The sequence below is a fragment of the Aspergillus sclerotioniger genome, assembly GCF_003184525.1.
Source record: "Aspergillus sclerotioniger CBS 115572 chromosome Unknown BO94scaffold_22, whole genome shotgun sequence".
In the NCBI taxonomy this organism is placed as follows: domain Eukaryota; kingdom Fungi; phylum Ascomycota; class Eurotiomycetes; order Eurotiales; family Aspergillaceae; genus Aspergillus; species Aspergillus sclerotioniger.
The window spans coordinates 482,025-494,638 of NW_020291012.1; the positions used below are offsets into that span (position 1 = coordinate 482,025).

The 12,614-nt window shown below is 51.2% G+C and overlaps 3 protein-coding genes across 3 annotated transcripts; 2 read left to right on the forward strand and 1 right to left on the reverse strand.

Annotated features, from left to right (window-relative positions):
• The first annotated feature begins 1,022 nt into the window (after window positions 1–1,022).
• BO94DRAFT_537293 (Zn(II)2Cys6 transcription factor) lies at window positions 1,023–3,593 on the forward strand. The gene is made up of 3 exons (XM_025612234.1): window positions 1,023–2,112; window positions 2,165–2,968; window positions 3,022–3,593. The coding sequence occupies exons 1-3, from the start codon at window positions 1,315–1,317 to the stop codon at window positions 3,133–3,135; spliced, it is 1,716 nt and encodes a 571-aa protein (XP_025465267.1). The 5' UTR covers window positions 1,023–1,314; the 3' UTR covers window positions 3,136–3,593.
• A 299-nt stretch (window positions 3,594–3,892) lies between these two features.
• Window positions 3,893–6,146, reverse strand: BO94DRAFT_470899 (putative amino acid permease; the record flags this gene model as incomplete). The annotated part of the gene is made up of 10 exons (XM_025608355.1): window positions 3,893–4,104; window positions 4,178–4,580; window positions 4,655–4,777; window positions 4,830–5,173; window positions 5,238–5,358; window positions 5,421–5,646; window positions 5,695–5,770; window positions 5,831–5,879; window positions 5,935–5,955; window positions 6,042–6,146. The coding sequence occupies 10 exons, from the start codon at window positions 6,144–6,146 to the stop codon at window positions 3,893–3,895; spliced, it is 1,680 nt and encodes a 559-aa protein (XP_025465268.1).
• A 2,294-nt stretch (window positions 6,147–8,440) lies between these two features.
• BO94DRAFT_548395 (putative nicotinamide nucleotide transhydrogenase) lies at window positions 8,441–12,559 on the forward strand (the record flags this gene model as incomplete). Its single annotated transcript, XM_025613394.1, has 19 exons — window positions 8,441–8,537; window positions 8,603–9,155; window positions 9,207–9,296; window positions 9,347–9,350; window positions 9,400–9,462; window positions 9,516–9,776; window positions 9,822–9,939; window positions 9,987–10,436; window positions 10,484–10,636; window positions 10,682–10,822; window positions 10,866–11,027; window positions 11,074–11,244; window positions 11,289–11,543; window positions 11,589–11,728; window positions 11,772–11,918; window positions 11,962–12,130; window positions 12,171–12,362; window positions 12,407–12,481; window positions 12,528–12,559. The coding sequence occupies 19 exons, from the start codon at window positions 8,441–8,443 to the stop codon at window positions 12,557–12,559; spliced, it is 3,273 nt and encodes a 1,090-aa protein (XP_025465269.1).
• Window positions 12,560–12,614: the final 55 nt, after the last annotated feature.

A 12,614-nucleotide genomic window follows, 5' to 3' on the forward strand; every position in this document is an offset into this window, starting at 1 on the left:
AAACTGAGACATCGTCTGCGCAACAGGGCTGCAGCCGAGTCACTCTCAGAGAGGTTGACGCGCCTCGAGACCGCCATGGTTTCTCCATAGTAAGGGAATACCCTAGAAGGTCATCCTCATGCAACATCAGTAGGTATGCTCTCGAATCAGACAGGACGAGGGGGCAACTGGATCTAGTTAAGTCGCAGGCGAGAAGGTTCCATTCGAGTGCTTGGCAGCCGAGATAGTCGGCGTTAGTGGATTTTGGGCGAATCCTTCGGGGCCCTGGTCACTCTAGCGATTCCCTCGCTACTAAATTATCAGATGCCAATTCCACTGGTCAGGGGGAAGGCGGAGAATTCTGGCTACAGGATTCGCCCAGTAGCAGCCCTCCTCCGCACGCTGCATCGTGGCTCTTCCACTCTGCAATCATCGCGGGTGGATCGAGTGGGGATCTGGAAGACGAAGGAAGGCCAGTCGATGGTAGGCTTTCCACGGAAGGTTGTGAGGTACCATACAGTCGCTGTTCTCAATTGGACAGGCATTGATGCGGGATTTTCTGGTGCAGAAAAAGGTTATCCTACCGTGAGGTCAGTTAGTCAATTAGACTAGGTACCGAAGGGTCAGATCACCAGACACCGCAGCAGTGAGACTTGGGAGAGAAATATGATCCACCACTAGGGTCGATCGTGCTCGCCAGCAAATGAAACGGATGAGGGGAATTCTTGACCGTGATACTGACCGTTTGTTTGACAAGGATGCTGAATGTCTCAAAAGGGATTGTTGTAGTAGGTGGCTAGGTAGGTGCACACTGGACCGAGAGCATGTAGACAGTACTGTGTAGTAGTAGTGGGTGATCTGCAGCATGAGAGGGAGCTGGGCGGAAGGAGGGAAAGACTGAGGGAAAGACTGAGTGAGTGTCTTTCCCTCTCCCCCAAATTCCCAAATGCCCGACCGTCTGGAGCCCCACTGGCTCCAGTATTTCGCCGCCTGCGCTTTCGGTTCTCGCTCCATTTGCCCCCCATACTTAATAATCCGATCATCATCTACTAGTCATTACTACAATTGCTCCGTCACTGCCTCTACTACGACTATCTACAGATCTCTAGCCATTTGACATCCTCTCGAGATCTCGTCCTCCCCCCTGTCACGGGCCTCCAATTGATTTATCTCAAATCTCATCCCTGTCACTCCACACCGCACTCTCCTTTCTAATGCCATACTTTCAACGTCCCACAGTCTGGCTATAACCTCCGGTCGGACTCCTCCGCCCCTCATTCATCTTAATGTCTCTACCCCACACTCCCTACTCGTATTCGGCTTCATCTCCCACTCATGGAGATTCATACGTTAGTTTGCGCTCCGGGGAAACCTCTCCCCCCCGCACAACCCCAGCTTTCCGCATCCGCTGCGCCTGAGAAGAGAAAGCGGGTCCGTCGATGGCATCACCGAGGATTTACAGGCTGTTCGACATGTCGTCGACGCCATGTTCGCTGCGACGAAGCCTCGCCCTCATGCAAGAACTGTACGCGGCTGGGCCTGGAATGTGATGGGACTCAGGGTCGCATGACCTTCAAGGTGTATGGACCACCACAAGCGGATTCGTCTTCCGCCACCGCCAAGAAATGCGAGAAAAAGATCAAGACCGAGGGCAACAAACAAGTGAAGCAGGAGCCATTAGGGGACGAGAACGAGCCCATAGAAGCGCTAGTTGTGTCTCCTACGACAGTATCCGACGCGAAGCCCATCAAATACCGTTTTCAGGAGCCCATTTCTCCTGCCGAGTTTTTGTCGTCGTCCCTGGACTGCGTGGAAGGCCGGTATTACACTCATTTCGTCGACCAAGTCTCCACCTTACTTCTCATCTATGACAATTCGAACAATATCAACCCTTACCGAAGATTCTTTCCCGAGCTTGCTCGATCATCGCCATCAATGGCTAGCGCTATGCAAGCTATGGGTGCACTACACCTTGCCAACACATCTAAAGGACAGCAACGAAACAAGCATTTTCAGCAAGCTATGAGCAATTATGGCGAGGTTGTAAAGTCTTTCAGGACCCGGTATACAGACCCTGACCAGAGCGTGCGGTTAACCGATTTTGCCACCTGTCTGTTGCTGTCTCTGTTTGAGGTGAGTATCTTGCACACCCGGGCACAAGAAACGGACGATGCTAATAAAACAGATGATGGATTCTCAACACCACAATTGGGCTATTCATCTTAAAGGGGCTCGCGAAATTTACCGAATCCTATTCTCCCCTAATAGCGATCCCGCCAAAGAAGCCAAACGCCTCGCTGAAATCAATCACCCGCTTCGACCCTTCCTCGTCTCTCTCCTTTCCTATCTAGATGTTGCGGGTGCCTGTGCCACCAGCGAGGGAACGGTGGTGGAAGGCAGTTACTGGAGAACACACGGGGGTGGCTGGGAATACAACCTGGGTACACCCAGCCTCTCAACCGAGCAACCTGCCTACAGTCATTTTCTGGTGGAATTGCGCCAATGCTGGTCTTTCATGATGGAGATCCAAGCGTCTATCAGTGCGTTCGGAAAGGCGAAACACGAGGGCCTGATGTCGCTTGAACAACAAGATCTAGTCTACCATGAGCTGTTGCAGCGGCTGGTTCAGTGGCGTCTGAATGCACCACAGACACTCCAGACACTAGGCGGCCTGGATGACGAGAGCTTGCGGCAGTACCCGTACCCAGATGTCCTTGAGTATGCTGGATGTATTGAGGCTTACGAGAAGGCGACCAACATCTTCCTGCACCGCGTCGGGGCGGCAGCCCGTCCTGATGTACAACCTCAAAGAGTTTTGTTGGATATGCTTTCTTCGCGGATCCTAGCGTTGATCGGAAAGCTCGCAAAAGACGTGGGTCAGTTGGCGGTGCTGTGGCCCCTGTTTACGGCAGGCCGAGAGACACGAGATGAGAGCGAGCAGAAATATGTGCGGCAGACGATGACGGATCTCCAACGGTTCGGGTTTAAGGTATGTGATTGGCGGAGGTGAATATCGATGTATGAAAACTAACTGGTATGCAGAATGTTGACAAGGCCCTCGAGGAATTGGAACAAGCATGGTTCAAACAGCGTACTTTTCCAGAAGGTTGGATTGATACCATGGACGATATTCGTTCCTCAATTTTGCTCCCCTGATGGGGTATGGGAAAGCTACTGCAATGCACCCTTATCATGGCCAATCTTCGACCCCAATCGGCGTTTGAAAGTCACCCCGGGCCGTTGTTACACGCTTCCCGACGAATTATGTTGGGCATAAGTTATATGGATTGGTGAAGAACTGGAGTTTAAGTCTCGGTGTAATACAGGCGTTATAATGGGAAGCTAAGGCGTACGGCTGGGCTGGACCCTTAGATTCTGGATTTTGGAATGCGAGGTAATATTGCGAACGATGACACGTGTGCTGATAAGGATGGTGGATTTTGGTTCTTTCATATCTATGGTGGAGTTGGGACATCAATGTACAGATACAGAAAGGACATATCGGACTTGACTAAAAACCATATATAGAGGTACGGAGTAGACAATTCGTTGATACTTTCTGCTTGGAACCCTCCGGGGTATGCTGCTCGAAAATAGAATTCTATGAGTGGGAAGTTCCCCGAGTACATTTCGAGACCGATCTACGAGAGTAATAGACTACTTACTACATAGAGTCCCAGCCACCCGTCAGACACGCAAACAAGCAAGTGAAATAAAAAACATAGCAGATGCCATTCCAAATCAGGGTATACCCACCCCATTATAACCTTCTCTAAGAGGTTCTTCCCATCTATCTACAACAAACTTTTCAAAGAAAAAAGCAAGAGGAGATATTCTTAACTTCATCGGTCATCCGATCAGCAGACCCACGCACCACAACATTACCAATCAGTAAATAAAGCTATCGATGATATTACTGCGAGACACTGGCCTCAATTTCTTCTCTCCCCGAAGAGGACGTCTCCGGGTGATGATGGGGCTCGACTTCCTCGACGGATTCGCTCACTGCACCTTTACTATCGATGAAGTGCGAGATGCGGTCGATAGGTAACCACGCGCTTTCGGGCATGACGAAGTAGGAAATTAGGGCGAAGATGGTCACGGCGGCCATGATGATTGGGGCGTCTGGGTTTTGGGTTAGAGATGTTTAGGGTATGTGTGGGTGAGGAAGAAGAAGGAGGGTTGGGAATGGGCTTACAGTTTAGGTTGGCGCCAGTGACGGGGAATTCGTATGGGGAGAATAGCACGGCTACTACCCAGGCGTTCCAGAAGACACCGATGAATTGGAATGGTTTGCTGAGGCGACCCAGACTCCATTGGGGTTTGGGGAATCGTTTTGGAGTGCAGAAGAGTCGGCCCAGGCAGATGAGTCCGTATGCGGCGGCGCTGGGAACGCCGGCGGCGGAGACGAGAGAGGTGAAGGCTACGTCGGAGGGGAGGAGAGTGCAGCTGATGAGTGCGGCGACTCCCCAGACGACGATGACGGCGTTGCGGGGCTGGCCGTTGTGGACTTTGGAGACCCAGCCGGAGAATGGGAGGACTCCGTCGCGAGCGACGGCGAAGACGAGACGGGAGGCGGCGACGATGGCAATTGCTGTGTTCTGTGGGTTGGTTGTGGAGGTTAGTATAGAAGTGAGAGGGCTGAGGGCTGTTGTGGGGTAGACGGTGGACTTACAAGCCATAAGGCAACGACGCAGATGACGTTCATGAAGACATGACCGCCCTTGCCGAGGACGACGGCGTAAAGAGGGACGAATGGCTGGGGAGAACCGAATGACATTAGGGTGTCGTTGTCGGGCTGGTCATGTAAGTATTTGTTTAGCTGGCCGTTACGTGGAGTAAATACTCACTGCACAGAAGAGGAACAGAATGATAGTTGCCAGTCCACCGATTCCACTAACGACAGTACTCCAGAAAATACCGCGGGCTGCTGTCACGGAAGCATTTTTGGTCTCTTCCGCAACGTGACCTGAGGCATCGAAACCGATCAAGATACCTGCAGTGGCAAGGTAGGAAAGACACCAGTTCCACGCCGGAGGGGCACCCGTGGCATTGTAGGTGGACATGAAAGCTTCTTCGGCTGTACGGAATCCCCAGGTGTTGGCAGCGCCAATTGGCAGCCAGATGACATTGAGGAAGAAATCCAGCATGACGATCAGGGAGGAAAAATAGAATACCCACCTGAAGTACCTAGCTGAAGGACTATAAGCAAAGTCGAATAGAGACTGGAGAGGCATCAGTTTGGAGGCAGGACATACGCGGCAAATAATTTAGGAGTGCGGCCAATGCTAACAGCACCTCTGTGCAGATCCACTGAACGGCGCGGAACTTGACACTGTAGGTATCTTTTGGGAAATCACAGTCGAATACCGTCAATTCCTGTCATGTGGATCAGGATTCATACTCCCATGCTGATCTGATTTCAATGAGATGTTACTCACCGCTAGCATGTAGTTGGCAGCAGCCTGAGTGTTGCTAGCACAGAAGGTAGTCCAGGCAGTAGTACTCCACCAAGCAACTACGAAACCAAGTAATCTTCCAAAACGAGGGCCACCAGCTTCCGCGGCCCACAAGTAGATGGAACCCGCGGACGGGGAGGCAGAGCATACTTCCGCGATGACAGCAGCGGTGATGTAGGTAAAAACCAAGGTGACCAGATAACTCGTCCTAGTAAAAGTGAGACATGGTGACCCCATGGATGATTCCGAAACCTACCAATAAGCCAAGTTACCACCTGCTGCGATACCAGTACTATATGTGACGCGCACGCCACCGACGAAGTAGAGAGCAGCTGGTAATGCGAGATTAGAGATGCCTACGGGATCCGATTTGCTCTGACTGTTTCACCTACCGAACGTCGTCGAAAAGTTCTCAAGGAGTGTGTAAGTCCTATGGAGGACCTGGACCAATGTGTTAGCCGGCTTGCATCTAATATGGATGCGGTGATTGACTCACAGGCTTATAGCCCATTGATTTCTGTTGGCAGCATGTTAGCGATGGCTTCTAAGGTGTATCCGATATCCGATACAAGATCCCGGTTAGTTAGAGATGTGTCTACATACCAAGAGGTTTGCATCTTCTCGAGATTCTGCCTGGCTTCTAACTTCTTCTCCCTCAGCCGGAAGAGCGTCCGGGTCGACAATAAGCTGTGACTGCTGCTGGGCCATGGCTGCCGTACTGGAAACCAGGACCAATCAATTTATTAGAGGTTCAATGACCGTGGTCTAGTAACCGGACAATTATGATAAGACAGAAGTCAGAAGGGTAAACGGAGGATGACAGTTTCCAGGCGGTTGAAATTTGATGATAGATGATCAGGAACGTGCTCACCCCACCCTGTAAGGCGCAATAGGCTAAGAAAAAAAGTAAGAAAAAAGCCAAGCGGATAAACTTGAGAGTTCGAGGTCCCAGTTTTACGAATGTGAATGTCATCAAACCTCCCCGAAACAGCAATGCTTTGCACTGGCCCAGTTGCCGCGAGGTTAATTAATTGTAGAGGCGGGATAGCTGGGGTCTGACCGGAGATGTCTGCTCCGCAAGAGCCAACGGTGAGGGAAAGAAGAATTGGTGAAGCTCACTTTGCTCTCCACTAGCGAGCCAGGCCAGAGCGCAAATTCCAATCAGCGAATGTGGATGGGAGGATGCGACCGCCGTGGGTCAAGAACGTGTAGTGTGTACCTAGTGAGCCACTTAACCAAGCAAGGATTTACCTAGCTCTGGTGCCATCATCATAGCGGAGTCATTTCATTCGGATATTTCACGCATGGTTGGGGAAAACGTGCTTGATGCATGCATGCACAATCGATCGAGCCGGATGGATCAGGGGCGACAGCCGACAAGCTTGCAATAATGCAAGAGATCAGTTCAACAGGTTGAGGAGATTTAACCGCATCATTATGATTCCCCTCTGGCCCCACCTTAGTGGAGCGGGCGAGAACGCCGTGCGAGGAACCACCCGTCACCAGCGCTTGGATCATGATATAGATAAATCAGCTTGAGATTGATTCAGCCAACCGGAGTGGTATATTCTACCATTCGGACCGGACTGGCCCGCCAACGAGTTCTTTGCGGCGGGAAGCTTCGGACCGCAGGCGTGGACTGACTTTGAGACATTCTGCCCGGCCGGCACACACGGATCCAATTCACGCCTCAGGCAGACTACAGCTACTACAGCAGTCCTCGATTATCTCGCATCTACAGCTAGGATCAGGGCAGTTTTACGTCCTGTGCAACCCATGAGGATTGCATGTTACTCGGCACAGCATAGGCACCCTATCCGCCCGAGCTCGCTGGAAACGCAATCTCACGTGGACAGTCAATCATCCGATTTGCGGAGAGATGGTTTTCTGCATTTGCGTAACTTGATTAATAAAATTTTCTACTGAGACATGGTCTATTACAGCATCTGGGCACTTGGGCGGAAGAAGCGCTAGAAAGGGAAGACACAGTCCACCCATAGACAAAGAAGACTTTCGTGGGTTCTTTCAAAAGCCGTGAATTCTTCCAGAAGCAAACCGTGGTCGAGCAAAATCCGTGTGAACGAGGACCTTGCCGAATGTCCGATGGTCATGTAGCCTGTGCCATAGGAAGCTGGAAGGGCCTCGAAATTGGTGGCTATCCAATGTATCTAGAGTACAGTATCATGGGTGGCCCCTGTGTCCCTTGAGAATCCCCGGAGGATGACTTGTGCAGTTTAGATAGTGGTACAGATCATGCAAAGGTGCTTCTCTTGCTGCATATAGTGATCTCCGATGTGGTACCCGGGTTGTGTTACATCCGATCGCGGGTTGACCTTAATTATAGAAGTCAAAGGGTCATCCAGCCGGGGTGAAAATTGGATCATGCAAGGATAAGGGCAGACCTTCACGTCGGTTTGCATGGGTTGTTTATGTAGCACCGACAAATCCGCGATGCCAAGCGGGACTGACAGCTCATTCTCCGCGTTGCCGATGGCCAGCTCATGGGTCTTCCCCGCGCGGTTTCCCCTCACTTTCCGGGTCACCCACGGGGCTACGGCACTATCTTGTCGATCGATCCGATGGAGGTGCATTCCGGTGACCGGAGCCGTGCTCTCTTTATACTAGTGTCTAGCTGAGACTCGTGGAAGAATGGCATGTGTTTTCCCGCCATCCCTTGCGCGATGCTGGCCTCCCCGCAATAACCGGTTCCTCCCCTGACTAAATTATGTCTGGAGCATTCCCATATAGTGGGACGCGTCTGCTCACCCTACAGCCCGATTTTAACAGATTCACCGACACCTCTGAACACTTGAATTCACAGATCGAGTTTGACAACCTCCTGTTCTGCCGTCTCTTCTAGGCCTGTTCTTTCTCACACTACCCATGTGGTCTGGACGCCCCTTTCCGCGACCCTTGCACCTTTGGAAGTGAGTGGCATGAGGCCTTCTGTGGCCACCGGTCCTGCCATTAGTCGCTCTGCGTGCTAGATCCAAGCCCCAAAGATGAGTGTTCCGCTGTCTCTGCGCTTGGCCTTGGGGCCATGCCGAGAAGCTCCCAGCGCCTATCCTAGGACCTCATGTGCTATGGTCAAGACCTCTTGTGAGTTCTTGCCGATTTACTTTGATAGTTACCTGCTGCAGTTGCTGACCATACTCATATTGTAGTGGTGCAACTACGATGCGTTCCCTTGTTAGCCATCCGACGAAACCACCTTGGGCAGCTGTCGTATTCAAAGGCGTCTCAGACCTCCAGAAAATATGCGACTGCCGCAACTGCGCCACCTGTTCCAGTCGTACCTTTTTCCTCCTTGACCGTGGGCGTACCTCGTGAGACCTATCCAAACGAGCGTCGTGTTGCCTTGACACCGCAGAATGTTGCCCTGTTGCTCAAAAAAGGATTCTCGCGCGTCCTGATCGAACGCGGCGCTGGAGAGGAGGCTCAGTTATACGATCAAGTATACGAGCAAGCAGGGGCAACGCTAGTCGACCGGGATGTCATCTGGTCCCAGAGTAACATCGTGTTGAAAGTTCGCAGTCCTCGACAGGAAGGTCCTATCGATGAGATCGGAGCACTTCGTCAGGGAAGCACAATTATTTCATTCCTCTATCCGGCACAGAATAGACCATTGGTTGAGCAACTCGCCTCACGTGGTGTCACAGCTTTTGCTATGGACTTGATACCAAGAATATCTCGTGCGCAAACATACGATGCTCTGAGGTGTGTGCTATCCGTATTAAAAGATGTCCCATACTAATGCAACCACGATAGTTCTATGGCCAACATTGCTGGGTATAAAGCTGTCTTAGAAGCATCAAATCATTTCGGCCGATTTCTGACAGGCCAAGTTACTGCCGCTGGGTGAGTGAGCACCTGTGTTCTTTACGAATCTACTAACCGTATCCATTTAGAAAGGTTGTGCTCCCGTCCGCCGAGATACATCCAATTACTAAGAAGATCATAGATCCCTCCTAGCAAAGTTCTAGTCATTGGAGCTGGCGTGGCTGGCCTAAGTGCAATTGCATCAGTAGGCTCTCCGATATCATATCAACGCAGGGAAGTCGCTAATGTACAGCATAGGCCCGTCGCTTGGGAGCTATCGTTCGAGGATTTGATACCCGCTCTGCTGCGCGCGAACAAGTTCAATCTCTAGGTGCAGAGTTTATCGAGGTGGATATCCAAGAAGAAGGCTCGGGTCAGGGTGGGTATGCCAAAGAAATGTCGAAGGAGTTTATTGAAGCAGAGATGAAGCTCTTCATGGAACAGTGTCGGGAAGTGGATATCATTATCACCACGGCTCTCATTCCAGGGAAGTCTGCACCCAAACTCATTACCAAAGAGGTAAGTCTGGAGCACCAAGTTATGAGTAAATACTGATCGTTTTAGATGGTCACTGCTATGAAGCCGGGATCCGTCATTGTTGACCTTGCGGCAGAAGCGGGTGGAAACTGCGAAGCAACTGTTCCTGGACAATTGACCAAGTTTCAAGATGTCACTATTATTGGTACTTATCCTCGTATTGTTTCCAAGATGAGGATTGACAAGTTATAGGATATACTGATCTTCCGTCCCGCCTGCCAACCCAATCCTCTACGCTGTACTCCAATAACATCACCAAGTACCTTTTGTCCATGACCCCACAGGAGAAGTCCTTCGGCATAGATTTGACTGATGAAGTTGTTCGTGGTTCCATCGTCACCCTCAACGGAGAAATAGTCCCACCTGCACCGCGGCCTGCACCACCGGCGCCTAAGCAAGAGGTCACTGCGCCTGCAAAGGAACCAGAGCTGGCACTGTCACCCTGGCAGAAGGTTACGCGCGATGTTGCGACCACAACCGCTGGCATGGGAACTGTCGTTGCTCTGGGCAAGGCTACGGGACCGGTCTTCATGGGTAACATGTTGACCTTTGGGCTTGCCGGTCTAGTCGGTTACCGTGCAGTATGGGGTGTTGCGCCAGCGCTTCACTCTCCGTTGATGAGCGTTACCAATGCTATTTCTGGTGAGTCGGCCGATTAATTGTGCTGCTGTAATAATTGACTGTCCTAGGCATGGTTGGAGTCGGCGGCTTCTTCATCATGGGCGGAGGATACGTACCTAGTACGATACCCGAAGCGCTGGGGGCTGCCTCGGTCCTGCTGGCATCTATGAACGTTTCCGGCGGGTTTGTGATTACCAAACGCATGCTGGATATGTTTAAGCGTCAGTCCCCTAGCATATTGTGCGGTATCTGCTCACCATTTCCAGGTCCAACCGACCCGCCCGAATATCCGTGGCTCTATGCCATACCAGCCGTCTTGTTTGGCGGGGGCTTTTTTGCCGCTGCCAGCACTGGAATGGCGGGGCTAGTGCAAGCTGGATATCTTGTCAGCAGTGTGCTCTGTATTGGTAAGAAGTTTCCATGTTGATATTCCCATTGCTGACGTTTTAGCTTCAATATCGGGCCTTGCTTCTCAAAACACTGCCAGACGCGGCAACATCCTTGGTATTCTTGGAGTAGGCGCCGGAATCATTGCTTCTCTGGCAGCTGTAGGGTTCTCTCCCGAGGTCCTGGCTCAGTTTGGTGTTGTGGCTGGCGTTGGTTCTCTTGTTGGTATGTTTTCGAGTCATCCTGATGAACGTTACTGATGAGTCTACAGGAACACTAATCGGACGACGGGTTACCCCAACTGGACTTCCTCAGACTGTTGCTGCTCTCCACTCCGTGGTCGGGCTGGCTGCTGTGCTTACTAGTATAGGAAGCGTGTTGGCTGATGTTTCTGACATATCGACATTGCACATGGTGACGGCATATCTGGGTGTTCTAATTGGTAAAATATATCCTACATGAAACGGACATCTCTAACATGAGCAGGTGGCGTTACTTTCACTGGGTCCATCGTGGCTTTCCTGAAGCTTGCCGGTCGTATGTCTTCGAGGCCTATGATACTGCCGGGTAGACACTTGATCAATTCCACCCTTCTCGGAAGTAATGTGGCTGCAATGGGAGCGTTTGTTACCATGGCGCCTGGATCCCCAGTAATTGCAGCGACATGTTTAGGTGCAAACACCTTGCTCAGCTTCCTGAAGGGTTACACTACGACTGCTGCTATTGGCGGAGCCGATATGCGTAAGTGGCTGGCTCTGAAATTTGCTGAACGCGATTTGCTAATAGGTGTAGCGGTGGTGATTACCGTTCTCAATGCATACTCTGGATTTGCTCTGGTTGCGGAAGGATTTATGCTCAATAACCCTCTTCTCACGAGCGTAGGGTCCTTGATTGGAGTTAGCGGTTCGATCCTGTCGTACATCATGGTAGGTATCTTCATCGTCATGTGGAAAGTGCTAACCATGTCAGTGTGTTGCTATGAATCGATCCCTGACCAATGTCCTGTTTGGTGGAATTGCGGCTCCTTTACAGGCAAAGAAGATAGAAGGCCAGGTGACCCAGACGACTGTTGACGACACGGTGGAAGCGTTATCCAATGCGGAAAGCGTCATCATTGTACGTCTGAGCTCTCAACGATAAACACAGCTAATCCTTGTAGGTCGTTGGGTATGGCATGGCTGTAGCAAAGGCGCAGTATGCCTTGGCCGAGATTGTGCGTATGCTCCGCGCCAAAGGCGTCACGGTGCGGTTTGCAATCCATCCGGTCGCGGGCAGAATGCCAGGTCAATGCAATGTCCTTTTGGCAGAGGCCTCTGTGCCTTATGATAGTAAGTGCGATGCTTGGTGATAGACTACGGCTGACCCAAGAAGTTGTGCTGGAAATGGATGAGATCAACGACGACTTCCCTGACACCGAAGTCACCCTTGTCATCGGGGCAAACGATACCGTCAACCCAAGCGCCCTGGAGCCCGATTCTCCGATCTCAGGCATGCCAGTGCTACACGCATGGAAGAGCAAGGAAGTGGTTGTGATGAAGCGTGGCATGTCCAGCGGATACGGTGAGTGTTCTGATGCAGATGGATGGACAATACTAATTAAGCAGCCGACGTACCGAACCCGATGTTCTTCATGCCTGGAACGAGGATGCTGTTTGGCGATGCAAAGACATCATGCGATGGTGAGTAACCCTACCAGAAAATTGATCATATTCTAACGTGTTCCAGCCATCAAAACTGCTCTTGAAGCACGTAACTAGTTGCCGGGTTGATATATCGCTTTGACCTGAAATTATATCTATCATCTTGGAGGAA

What these genes read in the sequence shown, in the direction of transcription:
- BO94DRAFT_537293 (XM_025612234.1), top strand. Translation starts at nt 1,315, where the DNA reads ATGGAGATTCATACGTTAGTTTGCGCTCCGGGGAAACCTCTCCCCCCC. An exon ending in TGTTGCTGTCTCTGTTTGAG is followed by an intron (nt 2,113 to 2,164) that starts GTGAGTATCTTG and finishes CTAATAAAACAG; the next exon opens with ATGATGGATTCTCAACACCA. An exon ending in TCCAACGGTTCGGGTTTAAG is followed by an intron (nt 2,969 to 3,021) that starts GTATGTGATTGG and finishes ACTGGTATGCAG; the next exon opens with AATGTTGACAAGGCCCTCGA.